Source organism: Oryx dammah, unplaced genomic scaffold (genome assembly GCF_014754425.2).
Source record: "Oryx dammah isolate SB20612 unplaced genomic scaffold, SCBI_Odam_1.1 HiC_scaffold_13, whole genome shotgun sequence".
NCBI lineage: Eukaryota > Metazoa > Chordata > Mammalia > Artiodactyla > Bovidae > Oryx > Oryx dammah.
Window position 1 is genome coordinate 62,864,869 of NW_024070197.1, and position 24,155 is coordinate 62,889,023.

At 44.6% G+C, this 24,155-nt stretch overlaps 1 protein-coding gene across 5 annotated transcripts; it reads left to right on the forward strand.

The window, feature by feature from the left end:
• Positions 1–4,063: 4,063 nt before the first annotated feature.
• On the forward strand, positions 4,064–23,683 carry LOC120872865 (ATP-dependent RNA helicase DDX19A). 5 transcript variants are annotated; one of them, XM_040253538.1, is made up of 13 exons: positions 4,086–4,240; positions 7,176–7,224; positions 10,096–10,146; positions 11,062–11,197; positions 11,469–11,529; positions 13,664–13,756; positions 14,984–15,086; positions 15,454–15,568; positions 18,387–18,564; positions 18,921–19,158; positions 20,308–20,470; positions 20,914–21,105; positions 21,446–23,683. In XM_040253538.1, exons 5-13 carry the CDS (start codon positions 11,507–11,509, stop codon positions 21,505–21,507), a joined length of 1,167 nt encoding a protein of 388 aa, XP_040109472.1. In that variant the 5' UTR covers positions 4,086–4,240; positions 7,176–7,224; positions 10,096–10,146; positions 11,062–11,197; positions 11,469–11,506; the 3' UTR covers positions 21,508–23,683. The 5 variants fall into 5 exon arrangements, 2 of the variants coding, with proteins under 2 accessions (XP_040109471.1, XP_040109472.1); XM_040253537.1 differs by lacking the exon at positions 11,469–11,529 and having other exon boundaries at positions 4,064–4,240; XR_005723360.1 differs by having other exon boundaries at positions 4,098–4,240; positions 20,308–21,105.
• Positions 23,684–24,155: the final 472 nt, after the last annotated feature.

Genomic DNA, 24,155 nt, shown 5'->3' on the forward strand with positions numbered 1-24,155 from the left:
TCCCCAAAAAATTATCTCCGAAGATTCTGCTTGGCAATGAAGCTTTTAAAGGGAAGTAATACCAGTTAAGGCTGTATATTGTCACCCTACTTATTTAACCTACATGCAGAGTACATCATGAGAAATGCTGGGCTGGAAGAAGCACAAGCTGGAATCAAGATTGCCGGGAGAAATATCAATCACCTCAGATATGCAGATGACACCACCCTTATGGCAGAAAGTGAAGAGGAGCTAAAAAGCCTCTTGAAAGTGAAAGTGGGGAGTGAAAAAGTTGGCTTAAAGCTCAACATTCAGAAAACGAAGATCATGGCATCTGGTCCCATCACTTCATGGGCAATAGATGGGGAAACAGTGGAAACAGTGTCAGACTTTATTTTTTTGGGCTCCAAAATCACTAGATAGTGATTGCAACCATGAAATTAAAAGACGCTTACTCCTTAGAAGAAAAGTTATGACCAACCTAGATAGCATATTGAAAAGCAGAGACATTACTTTGCCAACAAAGGTCTGTCTAGTCAAGGCTATGGTTTTTCCAGTGGTCACGTATGGATGTGAGAGTTGGACTGGGGAGAAAGCTGAGCGCTGAAGAATTGATGCTTTTGAACTGTGGTGTTGGAGAAGACTCCTGAGAGTCCCTTGGACTGCAAGGAGATCCAACCAGTCCATCCTAAAGGAGATCAGCCCTAGGATTTCTTTGGAAGGAATGATGCTAAAGCTGAACTCCAGTACTTTGGCCACCTCATGCGAAGAGCTGACTCATTGGAACTCTGATGCTGGGAGGGATTGGGGGCAGGAGGAGAAGGGGACGACAGAGGATGAGATGGCTGGATGGCATCACTGACTCGATGGACATGAGTCTGAGTGAATTCGGGGAGTTGGTGATGGACAGGGAGGCCTGGCGTGCTGTGATTCATGGGGTCGCAAAGAGTCGGACACGACTGAGCAACTGAACTAAACTGAATGCCAGTTAATCACTGAGACATGGGGGGTCAGAGTTGTTGCCATTTCCCACTGTGTGCACGCTCCTCAACTTTTCAAAAAAAATACAAGAATCTTGTGGTTCCAGCTACTCTTATCAGGTAAGGATTCTTTTGCATTCTTTTCTTTTTTTAAAATTTATTCATCTGGCTGTTCCAAGTCTTAGTTGTGGTATGTGGGATCTAGTTCCCTGACCATGGACACTGCTCTCCCACATTGGAAGAGTGGTTTTAAGCACTGGCCCACCAGGGAAGTCTCTTCAACTTCTTTTCTTCTTCTAGCTGTAATCCTGTTCAAACACTGATCACACAGTTTGGGAGATTACTGAAGGGGAAGCTAGGGAAGAGATCTGGTCATCAGTTACTTACTTATTCTTCACTTCTACTACTTTGATCTATAGAAAGAACCAACAAGTTAGGCAAGGTATTGTTTGATTAGAAGATTTCAAAGTTGTGCTTGGCCTGGAGATGATTAGAGCCTGGGGATGCCTGGTTTAAAAGTTAAAGTATAGCTGTACTAAAAGTGACAAAAGAGGCTTCCTGCTGCGGCGGGCTTCCTGCAAAGAGCTGCTTACACTGAATCTCATATAAATGGATTATACATTTATGCCTCTTGTGTCTGGCCTCTTTTTTTCAACATAATATCTGTAAGATTCTTCTGTTTCATCATGTGTATCAGTAGTCTGTTCCGTTTCATTGCTGAGATGTATTCTATTTAATAAATATAGTGAAATTTATTTATCCATCATCCTGTGATGAACATTTGAGTTGTTTCCAGCTTGGGATTATTATGAGTAGATCTCCAATGAACATCTGTGTGCACGTCTTTATGTTTCATTTCTCCTGGATAGTAACAGGAGCAGAACTGCTGGGTCACAGAGTAAGCATGGATTTAACCTCTTGAGAAACTGCAGAACAGTTATGTCCAACCACTGCACCGTTTTATATTCTCTTGAGAGGCTGTGAAAGCTCCAGGTGCTCCTGACAGTTTCCTTGCTTGACCAACATTTAGTCAGTGTCCTGAACCTTCTCCTAGGCCCATCTGTGCACTTCTTTGTAAGATTCAGTTTTAGCGAGAACCACTCACCTTTGATATCTCGTCACCCTCAATCTCTGGTCAGGTTCTTCATTCTCCACCATCTCCCAGGTGATGTCTGATCACCCTGGCCTGTCTTCAGCAAGAATCCCATTAAATTGGCTTAACAAAAATTCTCCTTATCCCCGATGTTTCCTTTTAGTAATTTTCCATCCACCCCCCTGCTCCTTGACTATAAATTTCCACTTGCCCATGCTATATTTGTAATTGAGCCCAATATTTCTCCTCTGCTGAAAATTCCATTGCAGTCATCCTTATGCTTATGGCAATGGTCCTGAATAAAGTTTGCCTTATCATCATTAACAAGCGTCACTGAATATTTTTTTTCTTTAACACTACACAACTTTACCAACACATGGTGGGTATCGGGAGCACACGTTAGGCATTACTGACAAAATGGAGGCACGGCCCCAGACCCCTCTCCTCATTCCACAGGCACGGACCTGGGATGAAAGAGTTAGGCCTTGTAATTCTGACTTGTTTTTTTCTCCTCGGCTGAGTTGACTGAAAAGGGATTTCTTTGGAAGGAATGATGCTAAAGCTGAAACTCCAGGACTTTGGCCACCTCATGTGAAGAGCTGACTCATTGGAAAAGACTCTGATGCTGGGAGGGATTGGGGGCAGGAGGAGAAGGGGACGACAGAGGATGAGATGGCTGGATGGCATCACAGACTCAATGGACATGAGTCTGAGTGAACTCCGGGAGTTGGTGATGGACAGGGAGGCCTGGCGTGCTGCGATTCATGGGGTCGCAAAGAGTCGGACACGACTGAGCGACTGAACTGAACTATTCTTCTTGAGAGGAGCATGAAAAGGCACAAAGCCTTCTGCAGCTGTGCTCAGAGAATAATTCATAAAGTTAATCACTGACATTTGTTTAAGGACTTTTACAAAAGAGTGTTCCAGGATGAGCACATAGGCCGCAGCTTGAGGCTATAGGAGGGATTGCTATCTGAAGCCTATTTGTGAGGAAAATGTTTATGGCAAAGGAGTCTACTGAATTTAGGGCTTAGAAATAATTAAAATAGAAGTTAAAGATTTAAGGAATGTTGTTAAGTTAGCATATTTTACTGTAGCTTATAGAAGTTAGGAATTTTTAGAGACACTATAGCTAGAAGCCTTTTTAAGAGATAGTGAGCTTAGGATACTAGGGGCAAACAGGACTTAGAAAGATAAGAAATAAACTGAGGAATGTGGTAGGCGGCCCAGACATTAGCATGAGTTACAGTGTATTCACAAGGACACATGAGAAAAAGTAGATAAGAGAATCGCTGAGGCAGAAAGTCCTTTTGAGGGGCAACAATGATTTATGGAGACAACAAATCTGGGTCAGTGGGAACTGAAAATATCAAACCTCTGACCTAATGCTTTTGTAAAAGTATAAAAGAGAATCATAAGCTTGAAATAAACATGCAGTCCAAGAAAACTGAGAGGCTGCCTCATCACCGACACCTCTTCAGGTTGAATCCCTGGCTGCTGGAGCTGGACTCCAGCAGGTGGGTCAATCTTTAATTTTATTCATTGTAGCAAGTGTGCAGTTGTATCTCACTAGGACTTTGATTTGTATTCCTTAATAACTAAAGATTTTGAGCTCTTTTTCTTGTGCTTAGTATTTATTCCCTTATAAACCGGACAGATCGTTCACACATTTTGACATAAATGTTGCAATGATTAGAAATGTGCTCTAGAGTAATATATTTTGAAGGCACCACAGTTTTCTTCTGGGACTTTCCTTTGTGCAAAGCCTTACAGCTCAGAGACGCACACACGACAGGATGTGTCAAACTTAAAAACAGACTGAGATTTCTGCAATGTGACGTGAGGCAGAAAAATGAGGGCGTGGAGTTTCACTCCACAGAACTTACGGATTTTAACGCATGACGAGGCCGCTCCTGAGGCAGTCAGCGGAAAGGGCAGGCGGGCGCAGGAGGGGCGGGGCAAAGCCCCGCGCGGCGCGGAGTGGTGACGTAAGGGAACGGACGTCATCTTCGTGAACGGCCGCTTCCGGTCCGCGTGAGTGTGGGTCTGGCGTCTGCAGCCCGGCCGGGGCTGGTGCTCCTGCGCTAGCCGCTGTGTGTGTTTCCCCAGTCGGCCTTCCTCCGCCGGGACCATGGCCACCGACTCGTGGGCCCTGGCAGTGGACGAGCAGGAAGCGGCTGTCAAGTCGGTCAGTGGCTTCAGCTCCAGGCGGAGCCAGCGTAGTAGGAGGGCCCAAGCTGACACTGCTTGGGCTCCGCGGAGCTGTCTGGGTTGGGCAGACCCGGGGCCTGCACACCCCGAAGGTTTGCTGCGGGGAGTCTCTTAGCCCTGATTTGCGGCTAAGGCGGAAGAGGCCAGTATGGAGCCTTTTCCTTTGAGCCGAGCCAGTTAAAGGCTTTATCCTGTGCTTGCTTTGTATACTGTCATTCCTACATTACACCTTCTCAGTGGGGATTTTAAGGAAAGGAACAGTGCTGATTCTCTTTTTCATCTGTTTTCTGAGTGATTCTATGTTACTCTTATTTTACCAATTTTTAGATGCCTGCTTAACATTGTTGGCAGTTTGTATCACTTCGCAGAACGGATTCAGCTTTATATTTAGTGTTTCAATCTGTTGCAAACGTTGCGGGAGGCACTACAAATTGTTTCATCGGTGTTTAAAGTGACATTTAGTTTCATGCATTGGTTCTTTAATTAATGAAGATCCATTCAACCGGAAGGTAATCATAGTGTAAACTGTGACTCTCTGTTCTTACCTCTTTAAGGTATGTAGATTTGGTGGTAATGGACTATTGATTTTAAGAATATAGGGGTTCTTTCTTTGTGTTACTTTTTGTAATCTGAAGTCTTATGTAACCTTTTAATGCCTAAATTACAACTCTTCTTCCAGTCACCATTTATTGCTTTGGAAAGATTGTCAGTTTCTCAGCAGGTAGTTGAAATGAACTACATCCAGGGAAGTATAGGAAGAAGCTTTATGGTCAAGTTAAGAAGGCTAACTGGTGGGAATTGTTGTGAAAATGGTAAGAGTCATGTTAGAAGTGAATTCTGAGTGGGAAGACGATGTTTATGAGTAAGAAAGTCAGGGAAATTCCTTGTGAAGAAGTTTATATTTGTGCTGGATATTACAGTAATTAAGAGAGATGAAGGCAAACAGCATTTTAGAACAGAATGTCCCAAAGTGCTGGACTTGTACAGAGAACAGGAATCAGAATAATTTTTGCTGCAGCGTAAGGTTATTGGGTTGTAGTAGGAGCAGTGTTGAAAACAGAGAGTGTATTTTAGACCTTAACAAAGAACTTGCAGAGGAGAGGCTTTATTTGAAAGGTTTGGGCAATTTTAAGGATACTGACAAGATTAGATCTGAGGACTAGCAAGAATTTCTGGACTACAGAGAAGAGAATATATTAGGAATGGTGTCTAAAGAAAAGATCAGTGTGGAAATTACTCTAATAGTCCAGAGATAGAGGGTCTGCATTGAATGGTGAAAGTGTAGGTGAAAGGTTGGATTTAAGAGATAATTGTGGAGGTATAAAGATTTAGATGGCTTCCATGGCTTTCTGGTAAAGAATCAGCCTCCCAATGCAGGAGATGGGGGTTTGATCCCTGGGTTGGGAAGATCTCCTGGAGAAGGAAATGGTAACCCACTCCAGTATTCTTGTTGGAAATCCCATGGACAGAGGAGCCTGGCAGGCTACAGTCCATGGGGGTCACACTAGAGTTGAACATGACTTAGCAACTAAACAACAACAACAAAAGATTTAGGAAAAAGAGAAGAGAGATAAAGCATAGATTACAGTTTTCAACCTGGATCCCACAAGGTGGTTTTAATAAAGCGCTAATAACAGGTTTAGGGGAGTGGGAGGGACAGCAGATTTGATGTGTAGGGTGATGAGTACAGGTTTGCCAGTTCTGAATTTGAAATAAGGATACAACTTGGTAAGTACCTGTGTTGCGAGTCACCAAGAGGTGTCCAAGTTCAGTGGTTTCCTCAGAGGACTCTCGACTTTGCATGTAACTGTACTCACAGCTGTAATTTATTGCAATGAAAAGCAAAATTAGCAAAAGGAAAAGGCCATGTTGAAAAGTCCAGAGGAAACCAGTCTCAAGCTTGCAACAATCCTCTCCTAGAGGAGTCAGAAGCTCCATTTTATTCCTGCTTAGTTCCTCTAGCCACAGTTAGTAACAACACACAAGAAGTGTTGTCAGAAAAGCTCCTTAGAGACTAAGTGCTCAGGGGTTTTATTGGGGGCCTGTCACATGGTCATTCTTTGCCTCACAGGTACCAAAATTCCAGACTCCTGGAAGGAAAGCAGCTGTTACCATAAACCATCATATGTTTTTAGAAACATAGTTAGTGAACCCTTCAGCAGTTTGGGGAATGGTGGGAACCTTCTCATCATCCAGGCTCCCAGAAGCCTGCCAGGGTTCACCTTTCCAAGCTGGCTTTCTGAAGGCTAGCACTCAGACCTGCTGTGTTAAGTCCTGTGTGTACAGTACCCATGAAGCATTTGGAGATTTGGTGCTGGAGTTCAGGCAGAATCAGATCAGGGGTGTAAAACTGACAGTTACCACAAATAAATAAAAAAGTATTATAAAGGTTATGGTTTGTACTCTAGAGTTTAAAACTAGTTTTCAGCATCAGGTAGTCCCTAAAAACAGTTACTGAGAATTGGTTTCAAATCTTTTTTAACCTACAATCCTATGAATAATACAAATATAGACCTAAACATACTCATATCTGGTTTTATCCATTCTGTTTCTTGAGTGGCTGGTGTAAATAAATGTTTTAAAACACTGCTTGCTAATGGTTGGGTAAGACCCCTTTTATTTTACCATTTAAACTTAAGTGCATTAGCTTGATGAATGTAATTGACCAGTGAACAATCTGGGGGTTATAAGCCCCCAACCCACACTGCAGTTCAAAATCCCCAAATAACATTGCACCTCCATATATGTGGCTCCACATTCAACCAGCCATGGGTTGAGTAATACTGTCGTATTTATCCTTGAATAAGTGAACCTTTGAAGCTCAAACCCGATGTTTGACAGTCAGTTGTAACTCATGGTATTCTGTTATCAGGTGTCTCTGCTCTTAAGTGTTTCTTTTCATTCCCATTCAGATGAGTAATTTGCAGATTAAGGAAGAAAAAGTCAAACCAGATACCAATGGTGAGTCACAAGGAACTACAGTCTATATGTGTGCTTCTGCTTTGCACTCTTGGCTGCAATGTGGAAAGCAGCTTTCACTTAGCACCTTTGGCAGATGTCAGCATCAGCTTTGAGAGCCAGTAAATTCCGTTTTGTCAGGCAAGTGTATTCTCGGTTCTGTCTCGTCTCAACAAAAATTTGAAGCGACGGACGTTAGAGCCCTCGGCGTGTCACAGCTCTCAGGTCTTGGACAGACCGTGTTACAGCTCTTAGACAGATCAGTGTTACAGCTTGTGTTACGGCTTTATTTTATTTAGAAAATAGCAGGAAAATCCATCCTCGAGGCGTGAGGGCATGCAGACCAAAGACGCAAAGAGAAGAGTGGGGGAACGCGAGCGGGGGGCGGGGGAGACCCCTGGCCCTTTGGCGCCTCTTTTTATGTTTTTCCTCCCCCTGGGCCTGCCCTTTGTAGATCGGGCTAGCCAGGAGTGCTGTTTGTTCTACCTGAGGTCCTCACTCAGGTCCTCGGACCGACCTTTGTTCTGTTTTCTCGGGCTTTCCCCTTGTCTTTTAGCCACTGCCATTCGGGACTCCTGTTTCCTATTCTAGCTACCTAACATTTTCATGACTGATAAGGATATGTTAGTTTTCCAGATTTTAAAAAAAAAAAAAATTTACCTACCTAGCTGTGCTGAGTCTTTGTTATCGTGTTGCTCAGATCTTCTGTGTCTTGACTGCTTTTTGTTTGTTTGCTTTTTGGTCTAGTTCTTTCAGTTGTTGAAAGAGAGGTATTGAAATTTCCAACTGTAATTGTGGAATAGTCTATTTCTCCCTTTAATTTTGTCAGTTTTGGCCTCCTGTGTTTTACAGATCTGTTGCCAGGTACATTCACATTTATGTGTTCCTGATGAATGGATCCTTTAGAAGTATTCTTATTTGGGCTTCCCAGGTGGCTCAATGATAAAGAATCTGCCTGCCAATGCAGGAGACCCAGGTTTGATCCCTGATCTGGGAAGAGTCCACATGGTGTGGAGCAGCTAAGCCCGTGTGCTGTAACTACTGAGCCTGGGACTCTGGATCCCGGGATCCGAAACTGCTGAGCCCTCACACTGCAGCTGTGGAAGCATGCGTGCCCCAGAAGCTGTGCTCTGCACAGGAGAAGCCACTGCAGGCAGAGAGGCCCATGTGCCACAGTTAGAGAGTAGCCCTGCTCGCTGACACTGGAGAAAAGCCGGCACAGCGGCAGAGACCCAGCACGGGCCCCCCAGATAAACAGATACATAAATAAATAGAATTATTTTAATTAAAAAACAAAACAAACTATCCTCCTTTATCTCTGGTGATGATTTTCTTCTTGAAATCTGCATTACCTGAGCTAATCCAGCCTTCATATGCTTACTGGTTGCATCTCTTTCCATCCCCTGACTTTCAACGTATTTGTGTCTTTTTTTTTTTTTAAGAATGTGTTTATTTATTTTTTAATCTCAGTTTTATTTATTTATTTTTTACTTTACAGTATTGTATTGGTTTTGCCCTACATTGACATGAATCTGCCATGGGTGTACACGTGTTCCCCATCCTGAACCCCCCTCCCTCCTCCCTCCCCGTCCCCTCCCTCTGGGTCATCCCAGTGCACCAGCCCCGAGCACCCTGTCTCATGCATCGAGCCTGCACTGGCGATTCATTTCACATGTGATAATTTACATGTTTCAGTGCCATTCCCTCAAATCATCCCGCCCTCGCCCTCTCCCACAGAGTCCAAAAGACTGCTCTATACATCTGTGTCTCTTTTGCTGTCTCGCATACATGGTTATCTTTACCATCTTTCTAAATTCCATATATATGCGTTAGTATACTGTATTGGTGTTTTTCTTTCTGGCTTACTTCACTCTGTATAATAGTCTCCAGTTTCATCCATGTCATTAGAACTGTGTCTTTACATTTAAGTGCCTCTTGTAGGAGTATAATCTATAAAAATTTTGAACCATTATGTTGCATACCTGAATACAATACAATATTTACTAATACAATATTGTAAAATCAACTGTACCTCAATTAAAAACAAAAAATAAAGTGTGCCTCTTATAAACAGCTGACAGTTGGATCTTGCTTTTTTTTAATCCGTTCTAATAATCACTGTCTTTTTTTTCTCACTGTCATTTAATGGGAGTATTTTATCCATTTACATTTAAGGTAATTATTGATGCAGTTAGCTTTAGGTTAGCAGTTTTACTATTTATTTTCTGTTTGTACCTTCATATTTTGTTTCTCTGCCTCTTTTCCTGCTTTCTTTTGTGTTAATTGAATATCTTAGAGTTACATTTTAATTTATTTATAGGCTTTTGAGCTTTATCTATTTGCATCAGTTTATGAGTTTTATTAACATTTTTCTTCATCTATTTTCTGCTAGCTTTATTTCTAGATACAGTATTTTATCTTTTAGTTGCTATTATAAATAGTATCTCTTCAGTAATACCTGTATTTATAAAAGCTACTGTTTTCTATTTATTTATTTTATAGTCATTTTTAAGTTAATACTCTTAGTCATGCAAGTTTACAATCACATATTCTACAAAAAGTGATCATTTTACTTCTTTTTAATTTTTAATACCTTTATTTTCTTTCTTACATCTCATTGTGTGTGCTAACATAATGGTATATTTTAAATTAGATTAAGGAAGTCACAGGTGACATCACTCTGAAGTCAACCAACATTTCTAGAAATTTGAATTTTCTTATGCACTAAACTTAGAATAAAAATCCATTAAACATAAAGAAACCCAACTGTTTACATTTTGATCACTTAAGTAAGGTCTGATATTTGTATTGTCCCACCTTTTGAATGGATTTGATGTTTGCCTTTCTGATTACAATAACTGTTTTCTTGTGTAGGTGTTATCAAAACCAATGCCACTCCAGAGAAGACAGATGAAGAAGAGAAAGGTAACTAATCTTTGAAACCCTGTCACCTAGGACTTGCCTCTCTGGAGCCAGAGGCACTGTGAGTTATAAGACTGAGGAGATGAAGGCGACTCAGCCAAGGAGACTGAGAACAGTCCGTGAGATAGAACCAATAGCGGGTGGTGTCCCAGAGACCGGAAGAAGGAAGTGTTTCAAAGGTAGTCATGTGTAGGTAATAAGTTAACAGAACTAAAAATTGGCTACTCAGTTAATTTAGAATGTAGAAGGCATTGATGAGTTTGACAAGGGGCTATTGAAGTCAAGTGGGGAGGTTAAATGAAGAAACCTCTTAAGTGTGCACTCTGGGGAGAATAGGAAGTGGAGACCTAAGCATAGACAGCCCTGTGGGGGAATGCTCCATAAAGGGGAGCAGAGAATTGGGGCGGTAAGTGGATGGGCGTGTAGGATAAAGGAGGAAGATTTATGATGAGAGCTGGCAAAACGTGTACCCATGCTGGGGGGAATGATCTAGCAGAGGGAGAAACAGAGTGCAGGAGAGGACGGTCACTGCTGGGAGAAATGTCCTTGTCCACAAGACGGGATGGGGTCAGGAGCATAGCTGTCCATCCATAGTTAACAGCAGTGAAGGCAGAGAGAGGACGCCCACAAACACGGGTGTGTGGGTGGTCACCACAGCGTGTGGAGGTGCTTCTGACTAGGTTTACTTCTCAGGGCAGTGAAAAAGTGGAGAGGTTAGAAACTGAAGAAGGGAGACGAGTGAATGGGTGGTGTATAGAAACATAAAGACTTGCCCAGCAACTCAGCCCACTTGCGTCTAGGGATCAGGAGTTAAAGTGAGACTTGTTGGTGTGATTGTGTTTTTCTCCCACCTTGCTGGGCTATCCAGGGGTGGGTGCAGACGTGGGGTTTGCCTGATGTGTTGATTTTTTCCTATAGAGGACAGAGCCGCCCAGTCCTTACTCAACAAGCTGATCAGAAGCAACCTTGTCGATAACACCAACCAAGTGGAAGTCCTGCAGCGGGACCCCAACTCCCCGCTCTACTCAGTCAAGTCCTTCGAGGAACTTCGGCTGTGAGTATCTGTTCCTTTGAACAACTGATCCTTGCTAGTTCTTCTTTTGTAAGACTTAGTATCTCAGAGACCTTTTTAAAAAAATCTTAATATATATTTACTTTCTTTGACTAGTTAATAATTCACATGATTCAAAAGTTTAAAAGTATGAAAAAGTGATGGTCTCCCTCCACCCTTGTCTCTTGGGAACCCAGTTTTCCTCCTTAGGGAATTTAAAATGCCACAGATTTATTCATCATAGCTGAAAGTCTTTTTTCTTTTATGCTCTTAGAACTTTCAATAAAATATTGGCTGACAGGTGATTTCTGGATGTCAGGAACATTTCTTATTAGGTAAGCCCTTTTGTTAGACTATAGGGTTTACAGTGTTAAGAAAAGTTTATCTACTTTTATAAAATCTGTCCAAAAAGCCTGTGCAGGATTCCCCGTAACTATAGTGAAAATCAGCCTTCAGTGTTACAGAATTCTTTCAAAAAATCCAGAACCCAGGATCAAGCCTTAAGTGTGTACATTTATGGCACTGTGCTGAGAATGACTTCTAACATGTCCTTCAAAACGCAGAGAATTGCATAACGTCATACCAAGTTTTCCATTCCCTTCCGTAAGTTAGTAAAGAGGCATTTATGGGTCGTTGGTTTATACATGACACTGCTGGGTGTTATGAGTAATACAAGATGGAGCTGCCGTTCCTGCTGCTTGCCAGCACCCAAGTCATAGACAGAATAGCTGGTGAGTAAGAAAGTGGTGGAGTGAATGGATTCTTTGTCTTGTTCATTGCCCACACGTACACACTTAAAGTCAGAGAACTAACTAGAAACCAAATCAAGGTGTTAATGAAGCAATAGCTAACAGTAAGATTTTTAAAGTGTGGCCTTTTTTTTTTCCCCAGGAAATTATACTTTTCTATGTGTGTTTTCTCTGTTAAGGGCTTTTTTCAGTAAATTTGTTATCTCTGCTTCTCTTCATAAATTCTGTCAGAGCAGCTCGACGTGCTCTGACAGCTTGTCTTTCCTAGTATCAGTGGTCTTTCATTTAAAGGACTGGAGCTCTCAGGTCAACGAGTGATGAATTGGCCTCTGAAAAGGCAAGTTCTTTTTTGATTTAATTGTTAGTAGCCAAACGAAACAAAGAATAAAACCTAGGCCACCACTATACTTGGTCTATTTTGTACTGAAAAGATATGCAAAATAAAAGGAAAATAATGAGCCACTGAAAGTTCCTGGATCACTTGAGTCCTCTTTCAGTAGTGACTTTGTTTCCTTGGTAACTAAATCAGAACCTGCCAAGCCTCACAGCCTTTTCTTCCAAATGGAAGTGCGTTAATTTTCAAAGTTCTTTGTGTCTGAGAACCACCAGAGGCCAGAAGGACTGCCTTTTAGAGAGCCAGCTGAACACTAAGGAAGGCTTAGAGAACATTCTTGCCTTGATTTGATGTTTCTTTAATAATAATCTGGTGTGATTTTTGTTAAACATCCTGTCAGTTTAGAAGTAGCAGAGAGCTTATTACAAATGTGCTATAAGAACAGCTTTAATTGATATTTGTTGTGTAGCTACTTATATAAGAAGTTGGTGCTTCTCTAGTCTTGATTTTGGAGAAGGCAATGGCACCCTACTCCAGTACTCTTGCCTGGCAAATCCCATGGACAGAGGAGCCTGGTGGGCTGCAGTCCACGGGGTCGCTAAGAGTCGGACATGACTGAGCGACTTCCCTTTCACTTTTCACTTTGATGCATTGGAGAAGGAAATGGCAACCCACTCCAGTGTTCTTGCCTGCAGAATCCCAGGGACTGGGGAGCCTGGTGGGCTGCTGCCTATGGGGTCACACAGAGTCGGATACCACTGAAGTGACTTAGCAGCAGCAGTCTTGATTTTGACTAGACCTAGTAAATCTGAGCAGTTGTAAAGTTCAGTATGATAACTGAACTTCCTTTACCTATCTACTAGAAACTGGCTGAATCAATTTTCTTGCCTTTTAATTGTCCCGAGTCCTTGTGCAGCTGGCTTTTTTGGAAGGCCCATGGAATACATCACTGTGGCTCAGTGGAGCACCCACACTGAGAAATGAAAACCGAAGTCTCATTCCCTAAAGGGACTTCTGTATTTTAGCGGTGTAGTAAGCAGTGTTTGCTTTTAGATATCTTTCATAATTCATTTTATACTATGAATTAATAGGAACCATTCTTACAGAATCCAGGCCAATCAAATTTGTGGGTCTACTGAAAGATGAATTTATCTTAAGAAAGGAAACTAGCCTGGATTTTATAAATTGCATAATAGTTTCAGATCAAGATTTAGTAGGAAAAGATGTTGGTTTTGTTTTTAGTTAGTATTTTTTAAGGCACAGGAAGATATGTCTGACGGAGGTAGAAAGTATCACTCTTTGCTAGATATAGGGAAAAATAAAATCTTAGGTCTTTAAAACAGTTGCGGCAACTAGGAACCATCCTCTCTCTCCCTGGCCTCCTAGGAAACCACAGCTTCTCCAGGGAGTCTATGCCATGGGCTTCAATCGGCCATCCAAGATACAAGAGAATGCATTACCCATGATGCTTGCTGAGCCGTAAGTATACAGACCCTGGTACGCGTCTCCAGGATGGGATTTCACATCTCTCACCAAGAGTGTAGTGTTCCTGAGCATAAGATGAGCCATTGGGAGCAACAAGCTTCTTCAGGGAAACAGCTGGGACCCGTGGCGAGAGAGTCAGGTGCAATTCAACACAGTTTCTGCCTTTTCCACTTAATGAAAACTGATAGAGAAAGTCAGTGCCATTTTAAACACTTTTAAAAATAATTTTGAAAAATTTGAGGCCTTCAAAAAAGTATCAGGAACCCTACCAGGAACATTTCTGTAACGCATCCTGACGAGAAATAAAGCATCATTAATCTAGTTGACAGATGTAGTCCCTGTGTGACTCTCTCCACTCACAGCGCCCCCCCACCCCGACCCAAGATTGTGTCACGGAAGTGGGGCGTCATTTTTCCTTTTACTACGTACGTATGTTTCCCTAAGGATCTAAAGAGTAGTTGGCATGTTTTTAAACCTTAGATAAATGGTATCATACTTTACATAGCAACTTTTTTCATTCAGTGAAGTCGCTCAGTCGTGTCCAACTCTTTGCGACCCCATGGACACCCGGCTCCTCCGTCCATGGGATTTTCCAGGCAGGAGTACTGGAGTGGGTTGCCGTTGCCTTCTCCAGGGAACGTCCCGACCCAGGGATCGAACCCAGGTCTCCTCCATTGTAGACAGACGCTGTCCGTCTGAGCCACCACTTGATCTTAGCCCAGAGGCCAAGCAGCCTTTATTATTTTTCTTTTTTAATGATGAAAATGCCACCTGTTTCCATGACAGTGAATTACATGAAGTGGAATATGAAAGTTCCCTCTGAAGCATCTGACTTAGGATCGTCCATTTTCCAAAAGGTGAGAAAAGGGAGCACACAGAAGGAGCCGAGTCCTGAAGACACATCAGGCAGTAAGATTTGCCCAGGTCTTACTCTGCAGTCTGAATTCCCGTTGGCCTCTTGCGGTATAAAACTAGGGAACTCTAGCTGCACTAGAGTCTAGAATGAATATTTTTTAGTGTGAGCCCATCTAAAATAATCATCATTTCCCTTAATATTTAAGCAGGTTTTTTTTTAACACCATATAAAAAATTTATCATTGTGCTCAAGGCAGAAAACCTGAATGAGGGAAAAATGCCTTTTCCTACCGCCCAGAAAGAACACTTGGACACTTGATTGTCTCTAACCAATGTTATCCTCATCTCTATTCCTCCTGGGTCCAGCCCGCAGAACCTGATTGCCCAGTCGCAGTCGGGTACTGGTAAAACGGCTGCCTTCGTCCTGGCCATGCTCAGCCGGGTGGAGCCAGCAGAGAGGTACCCGCAGGTGAGGGGGTCCTGGGGGCCCTGGAAGGGCGGTGCCATCTCAGGGTGGTGGTTGACAAGGGCATCCCTGGTGGAATCTGAATGCTTCTGATGCCTCAGACTGTTGCTCAGGCAAAGCCTAATGGCACAACAGGCCCTTCCATGGGTAGAGTTGATTCAAAGCAGCAGCCTTAAACGTGGCTTCTGACAGCATCTGCCAAGCCCTGCTGAAGGCTTCTGCCTACAGCTGACACGCAGGCCTGGTTGATGAGGACGGGGCTGCCCACACTGTTCAGGTGGTACTGATACCAGTGTTCCTGTTGCTCTAGAACCTGCTGTCTGCTACCGCAAGGCTTTTCTAAACTCATCTCCTGTGATCTGCCCATTAGTGTCTGTGCCTCTCCCCGACGTATGAGCTGGCGCTTCAAACAGGAAAAGTGATTGAACAAATGGGCAAATTTCATCCAGAACTAAAGCTTGCTTATGCTGTTCGAGGCAATAAATGTGAGTATAAAAGGGCAAGACCCAGGTCCTGAGCTCAGGCAGTGGGTGGGGTGTTTGAATTTTGAAGATGAGGTGATGATATTCAACTTTCTGGTTCAGTCTGACCTTGGAGCCCAGTATGGATTTCAGCAAATTTATTTAAATACTTGCCAATTTCTTAATAATTCTCTCCACTCTTAAAATAAGATTTTAAGTTGTTAAAAAAAAAATCCCTGCCTGAGTCATGGGGTTCTTAAAGTGTGGAGTGTTTCCCTGAGGAGGCAAGGTTTGAATTCAGCATCCAGAGTTCTGAAAGCTGCCTACAAGAGAGTAAGCAGGGAGGATGGTAGGTTGGATCAGATCCCTTTCTTCAGTAAACAGCTTTAGTAAGAATGATCTAAGAGCGTGTACAGTTCTTATCAAATCAGAAATCCTTCCACCAATTCTTTTTTCTGCAGAATGTAGAGAATGTGGTTGAAATAGGAGGACAGGTAGAAAATTGGTAATGGGGAAGTTATCAGAATATATAAAACTACAAATCAATTAGAAAAAAGTAGTCATTCTAATAGGAAAATGGACAAAAGAGGCCCAGGTGAACAGACTTCTCACTAAAGAAGGAATTCAGATGGCTGGTTAATGGGAAAGGACGAATAGCTTCATTAGTCATCAGGGAAACATCAGGTGAAACCATTGTATGCCTCTCAGATGGTAGAAATGAGGGAGTCTGACAAACCAAGTGTTGGCCAAGATGTAGAACTGGGAAGCTCACGTGCTCCAGTGGGGAGTATACACAGGCACACTCACTTCAGGAAGCAGTGGGCATTACCTGGACAAAGAGAGGAGGGACATCCCTTCAGTTTAGCCATTTATAATCGCCTCGAGTACCGATTCTTAAACCTTTCGACCCTTACACTCTTAAACATTGTTGAGGACCCTAAGTACTTATTTTGGAAGAATATGAAGAAAATCTAGCCTTTCTTATAATTTCAGATACTGTTTTTAGGATGCCATACCAAAACCCAACAAGTGGTAATTATGTAAAAGATAATTGCCATGTGATATTTGAAATCATATTAATGACCTCTTCATACTGTTACGTTAAAATTCCTTGGTCTCCTTTGTACTTTGAGTGCATTTTTTTTTGTGCAGTAGTAATTTTCTAACATTATACCTTGGTCATTTGGAAAATACCAAATGTCTTACTGAGTTATGCTGAGAATGTTGACATATTTCATTATACAGAATTTTAAATCGCATTTAAAATGCATTAATATCACCACCAAACAACTCAGAGGAGTTTACATACAGAGAAACTCTCAAGTTTACAGCAACACTACAAGTTTTCTGAAGTTCTAATTTTCTCTTACACTTTAAGTGTTATCATGACAGCAAATAACAGTCGATTGTTTTCACTGAAAAGTCAGGCTCTCCTTGTTCATTTTTAAGAAAGTGTATATCAGATTCCCTACTTAATTTTCTATAGTTTGTCAGTCAACAAACAAAAATGACTAGTACAGTTCACACACAAATGATCACACAAGGACTTTTCCTGGAGAAAACCATCATGTTTCAGCATGCAGCAACAGCACTTTAACCAGAAATTATTAGGCTAGGTATTTCTCTATGTGTTTGATGTCTCAAACTGACAGGTACAACTACGTGTGGTATACCGGAGCCTTGTGACAACATGGATCTTCTCTAGATTGTTTTATAATAACAGGGGACTTCACTGTGTATGAGGGATTAATATATTACTCTATATTAATTATATATTAAATATTAATAACTGCTTAATGTACCATTTTTTAAAAAATTCATTGTAGATTGATCAGCAGGGTGCAGTGAAAATCACAGTGTGTTGAGTTCATTTAAAACTCTTCTAGTGGAGTTGATGTATTCCTAACCAGAGTCCCCTTCTCCTCAAATTTTAAATTTTGTTTTTAAAATTTAAGTTAAAAACATTCATGTGTTTCAAAATTAAAAGGGTATATGGTAGAAACTTTTCTTTCTCCCATACCCTTCAACCATTTGGTTCTCCTTCCTAGAGCACCTATGGAGAAGGAAATGGCAACCCACTCCAGTATTCTTGCCTGGGGAATCCCACGGACAGAGGAGCCCAGCAGGGTCCGGCCTATGGGGTCGTGAGTCGGACACGACTTGACTAAGCACGAGCACGTATGCATACAGGGTTGATCCCTGATAGTGGAAGTTCTGACCGAAGGCTACAGGCATCAGTCAATTTTGTTTTAATGTTGTAAATTTGTTTTGGGGGGAGTGGGGTGCAGCGGGCAACAGTTGACACATGGCCTGCAGGTTCTTACTTCCCCCACCAGGGTCTTGAACCTCTGCCCCTGTGGTGGAAGCATGGGGTCTTAACCACCGGACCACCAGGGAAGTCCCATGCATTAGTAATTTTGACAGATGAATAAAGCAGTTTCAACTCCTACCAGCTGTAGTTGGAAAGTAATGTGCTGTTGTGTTTTTTTTTTTTTCCCTAATAGAATTTGTATTGAGGAAAACCGTCTACACAATTAGAATGTCTAACAAGGCAAAAAATCACTGGGCCAGAATCCTAGGACTCAAAACTACCGGTTTATAAGGAAATTAGTGAAGCATGAATGAAGGGATGATATAAAAAGAATAAGAGTAATGCTAAAGAAAAAGAGCTGATGATGGGAAATTACAGGAGGAAGTAGGTAAACGAAACATGCATGGAAGAGTCACTGCACGATTTATTCCCAACCACAGTGCAGTGGGACAGGTGTCGTCATGGCCGTTTTATAGAAGAACCCAAAAGTTTTAGATAAAAATGCCCACAGAACACATCTTGTCTCCACAGTGGAAAGAGGTCAGAAAATCAGTGAGCACATTGTCATTGGCACCCCGGGGACCGTTCTGGACTGGTGCTCCAAGCTCAAGTTCATCGACCCCAAGAAGATCAAGGTGTTTGTTCTGGACGAGGCTGATGTGATGATAGCCACTCAGGGCCACCAAGATCAGAGCATCCGCATCCAGAGGTAGGGCCTCGAGCCAGGAAGGACTTCTCGGCTCCCGACCTGCAGTTCCTGCACCTGTTACCTCACACTCCCCTTCTTGCCCCTGCCAGGCTCTTCACAGCTCTCAGGGGCATTTGTTTGATGGGCCATTTCCATGTCAGCGCTGAGCACGCCCCCTGCCCGGGTTAAGGAGGGAGACTCAGGGACTCTCGGTCACCCATCCCTGCCCCACGTTTGCTCCCCCTTCCTCCCCACAGCTGCTCCCTGCTGCCCCTTCCTGGGGACTCAGGTCATCAGGCCTGGGGAGGCTGTGCCCTGGTCCTTCCAGGGAAAGCCCGGGTCAGGGTCAGGCTGGACACCTGGGGCTCCCCTTGCAGGATGCTGCCCAGGAACTGCCAGATGCTGCTTTTCTCTGCCACCTTTGAAGACTCTGTCTGGAAATTTGCCCAGAAAGTGGTGCCCGACCCGAACATCATCAAACTGAAGCGTGAGGAGGAGACACTGGACACCATCAAGCAGTATTACGTCCTGTGCAACAGCAGAGATGAGAAGTTCCAGGCCTTGTGTAATATCTACGGGGCCATCACCATTGCTCAAGCCATGATCTTCTGCCATGTGAGTGGTAGCAGCAGGCCTGCAGGGTGGGGGTGCCGGGGAGGAAGTCCACTTAGGGGGCCAGGTTCCTTCCCTGTGACTGGAAAAGAAATGGTTTGTGAAGATGGAAGGAACAATGTCTTCATAGTATCCTGAGGTATATCTATAGTCTAAGCATAGAGTCTCCTGAACTTAAATGCCATGTGTAGGTGATACATTAGAAAGCCCAAGTGAGTGAAACTGATATTTGTAGGGAAAATAAGAAACTAAACAGGATGACTGGCTAGAAAATTAAAAGAAAATAAGTAGTTTTCCAGTCTCAAACTGAAAACACTTAGAAATTGGAAGGATAGACCTCACTTATAGTGGCTAGTGTAATTTTTCAGGAAACCAAAGAAAGCATCAAATTGCTGTTACGGGATATCAGAATAAGACAGCGCTTACTCTATTACTGGGATACTTGTAAGTTTTTTAAAAAAATTGTCAAGAGTGGCATCCTTCTCGCAAACTCAGACTGAAACTTTCAAGCCCACAGAAAAGATGAAAACAATATGAAATGAGGCCTGTTACGCCCTTCCCCTGTTGTCAGCATTTAGCCACATTTGCCCTATCCATAAGCTTTTGTGTAGGGCTGTCTGTACTTTTTCTTCCTGCCAACTTTAAAGTCAGTCGTAGGTATCAGGACATTTCCCACCTAAATGCTTCCTGAGAATGAGATGTGGTCCCGCACGAGCACAGCGCCACTCACACCTTTTACGATGCCGTCCCCTCTGAAGCCCATCCACATGCCACCTTCCCCGTGGATACTGAAATGGCCTTTTTTGCTTTTGGTTGCTGCTGTTAAGCCTAAGAGCCACTAGAGATTGTTGCATGCAGGGTTGTGTCTCTTGAGACTCCCTTAATACAGAACAGTTTCTCCACCTTTCATGACGTGGACATCGTGAAGAGTCCAGCCAAGCTAGTAATTAGTCTTTAGATGTTTTTTCCCCCTTGTGGTTATATCAAGGTTAAATATTTTCTAAGACTTATCACCCAGGTGACTTCCTTTATACCACATCATGTTAACAATTTTAGGACATTTAACTCTTAACTGCTAAGGTTCAGTGATCTTCCAGATCAAAAATATTCTCTTAAGGTACCTTCATTCCTCAAACATTTCCTTGCTTCCAGACCCGCAAAACAGCTAGCTGGCTGGCCGCGGAGCTCTCAAAAGAAGGCCACCAGGTGGCTCTGCTGAGCGGTGAGATGGTGGTGGAGCAGAGGGCTGCAGTGATTGAGCGCTTCCGAGAGGGCAAAGAGAAGGTTCTGGTCACCACCAACGTGTGTGCCCGCGGTGAGCAGAGACTGGGTCCTGGCCCGCCAGGCTCGGGCCCGCAGAGGGATCTTCGTGTGTGGGAGGCTGCGATGGTTTGGGGGAGATGCTGTTTTGTGGGCGAGCCTGTGGGGCTCCCTCAGCGGAGGAGAACGTCCACAGAAGCCGGGAGTCCTGGCTGGTGGCCGAGGGCGGCGCCTGCTCTTGTGGCCCCAGTGCGGCGTCAGCTGCTTCTCCAGATCCTCGAATCCAGCGGAGGCTGTGCGACTGATGCCGGAATTTGGCCAGCACCGGGACGGCCCCGTCCGCTCCCTCTGGGTCCTGCCACCTGCCCGTGTCCCAGCCCCAGAGCTGGCCTGTCGCAGACCCTGCCTTCCGCCTGAGCTTGGTGAGGGCGGGCCTGACTGGGCAGCGGCGATTTCTGTCTCCCGTCCTCACTCCCGTCCCACTCTTCCCTCACGCAGGTATCGACGTGGAGCAGGTGTCTGTCGTCATCAACTTTGACCTCCCGGTGGACAAGGACGGGAACCCGGACAACGAGACCTACCTGCACCGGATCGGGCGCACGGGCCGCTTTGGCAAGCGGGGCCTGGCGGTGAACATGGTGGACAGCAAGCACAGCATGAACATCCTGAACAGAATCCAGGAGCATTTCAGTGGGTCCCGGGAGAGCCCCTGCCGGGGCCGGGTCGTGGGGGCAGGCGGGGAGGGGGTGTCGCCATGGCCCCGAGAGGCCCTTCCCCAGGACGGGAGGTTCTCCCGGCTCCCGGGGCGCTTGGGCCGGGCCTCGCGTGACCGCCGCCTTGGCTGGGCCAAGGGGCCGGGGGCCTGGCCTGTGCCCGCCCAGTCCCGGGCGCCTGGGGGGCTCGGGGAGGCCTGCGGCGGGGGCGGGCACGTCCCAGGAGCCCCGGGTCCTCCCCGCCTGCTGCCCCTCCCCTGCCTGCGTCCCCTGAGATCTGTGCGGGGCTCTCTCTGAACCCGCCTCTCTTGCCTCAGATAAGAAAATAGAAAGACTGGACACGGATGACTTGGACGAGATTGAGAAAATAGCCAACTGAGAAGCTCCCACAGTCGCTGTGCCGTCCCCGCCCGGGACACGAGTGCTTCCACGGCGCAGCCTGACCGTCCCCACGAGGATGACGGCACGAGTAGACAAACTGCCTACCTCATCCGAAATTACGTTTGGACTTGACAAAAATAGCCCAAATTATTCAGGAAGGTAGAAGAAAGAAATCTGAATTTTGGAAAATTGAGTCCTTTTCCTCCCATCCTTTTTCAAAGCCACCGTTTCCCCATCTTTGTAATAATGTGGTCACTATTGGTAAGCGCCAGCTGCAGGAGCCACTGCCTGTTTTCTGGCCAGGGGTGTTCAGACCGCTGCCAGGCCCTGAAGCAACCGCAGAGGAGTGGCCTGGGCCCTCCCAGATCCACCGGTGTCCCTGCTGATTGTTTTCCCTCTGTTCTCTGCAGAGGAATCCCACCCTCTCCCGGGGTGAGCGTCGGCTCCCTTTGTACACCTCAGGTTTGCGGGGAACACGAAGTCAGTGAGCTGTGTTCAGAGGCACTGGCCTGGCCTAGGTGGGTGACCCAGGGCTGCCTCCGCTTCCTGCAGTCGCTCTGTCTGCGCGGGCGCCTGGAGTCCCAGTCGCCAAGGTGGTCTCTGACACACACCTGGCCGCGTGAGCTCTTAGCGCAGATGCCACACCGTTCCCGGACGTGAGCAGCAGAGTTTGGAGAGGAAGTTACGACCAAGTGAAAACTCTTATGATGCCGTTCATCCGTAACAGTGGACCTGTTGCTTACTCTGATTCATACGCTGTTTGTATGAATAAGGACGGAATAATCAGAACTATACCCATCATCCACTATGTTAAAAAATTTAAAAATAATTATGGAACGCTTTACTAATCACGATTTATTGTTTTTACTTGTATTTTTCTGCTTATTAGACTAATATATGCTCATTAAAAAGGTGTGTGTGTGTAATTTATAAAGGGCAAGTGTTCTGGTCCCCACCCCTCTCTGTTCACCACTGCTAGCAGCTTGATGAATAGTCAGTATATTGCCTTCCGTTTCATTATGTCAACCTACTTCTGTTTTACAAAAATGTGAACATTTGCTCATGTTGTGCGGCCTGCCTCCTCACTCACCCATGTGTCTCGGACGTGTGACATGGCTGTGCCTCACTCCATCGGCACCATTCCAGGATGTAGCTGCCCCTGCATTTGCGTCCTGGCTCCTAGTGACAAGCACTGGGTTGTTGCCCACGGCAAATGCTGGTCCCACTCCTCTCTGCCCCGCTGAGACCTACTCAGGATGGTCCTGGAAGTAGAGTTGTTGGGTCAGAGTGGAGGTGCTTAACATGTTAACACATTGCTAATGTAGCCTGCTGAAAAGTTTTTATCAATATGTCATTTCATTGATAACAAAAGTACCTACTATCTGCTTGCCAACCCCCCTCCATATTAATTTTTAAAATTGCAAGTCTGAGCAGCAAAAATAGATTACATAATTGTTTTTTAATTTTAGCGATATTTGGGTTTATTGGTATTTATACCAGCACCTGATGCTTTTGAACTGTGGTACTGGACAAGACTCTTAAGAGTCCCTTGGACTGCAAGGAGGTCCAACCAGTCCATCTTAAAGGAGATCAGTCCTGGGTGTTCATTGGAAGAACTGATGTTGAAGTTGAAACTCCAATACTTTGGCCACCTCTGCAAAGAGCTGACTCATTTGAAAAGACCCTAATGCTGGGAAAGATTGAGGGCAGGACGAGAAGGGAACGACAGAGGATGAGATGGTTGGATGGCATCACCGACTGGATGGACATGGGTTTAGGTGAACTCCGGGAGTTGGTGAGGGGAGGCCTGGTGTGCTGTGGGTCATGGGGTCGCAAAGAGTCGGACACGACTGAGCGACTGAACTGACACCAGCACCTCTTTTGGGGGTGCTGCCCATTCCTGTCTCACCATTTTGTTACCGGCTTGTTTGACCTCTGTGAGTTATAGCCACCTTTCTACTTTAGGGAAGTTACACTGTCTTAAGTGGTAGATGTTTTCCTAGTTTGTCTTTACAAAATAATTTTTTCTTAATACTACACAAAAGTTTACCTTTGGTAGTCTTAACATTCATTTTTAAGAAATCTGGATTTGGTGTCGTGGCCAGAAAACCTTTCCTCATTTCAGTATAAATCACGCGTGTTTCTGTACGTCTTAACATGATTTGCCTGCCTGATTTTCTGTGAGCAATTACTATTCCCTATGGGTGAGTGGATGGCAGAGCTGTGTGTGCGTGGGTCAGAGTTGAGACTGAGCGACAGGGTCCAAATGGGACCAAACAAAGGAGAAAGAGTCCTGGGAGTGAAGCAGGCAGACAGTGACCGCAGGTTATGAGGGGCGCACGTAAGCCACGGGTGCGAGAGGGGCTCTGAGAAGAAAAGTAGGGTGGGAAGGGCAGCAAGGGTCCAGAAAGGCCGGGCATGAGGCAGGGCAGGGCGGCGAGGAGGAGGTGTGCGGGTGCTCGGAGGGAAACGAGGAGGGGGAAGAGGCCTGGTGTGGAGTCAGCATTCCAGTTAGGTGACATCCACGTGGACCCAGAAACACAACAGTGATGCAGAAAAGAAAGAACCAGAAAACATACCGCCTGACCCCCAAAACAAGGTGAATACTTCTGTGGATGAGCAGCTGGGAGAAATGCAGTGTGCTAA

Coding starts and splice junctions, on each gene's coding strand:
- LOC120872865 (XM_040253537.1), top strand. CDS start 4,184: ATGGCCACCGACTCGTGGGCCCTGGCAGTGGACGAGCAGGAAGCGGCT. Junction 19,159..20,307: donor AAGCCATGATCTTCTGCCAT/GTGAGTGGTAGC, acceptor CCTTGCTTCCAG/ACCCGCAAAACAGCTAGCTG. Junction 20,471..20,913: donor CACCAACGTGTGTGCCCGCG/GTGAGCAGAGAC, acceptor TCCCTCACGCAG/GTATCGACGTGGAGCAGGTG.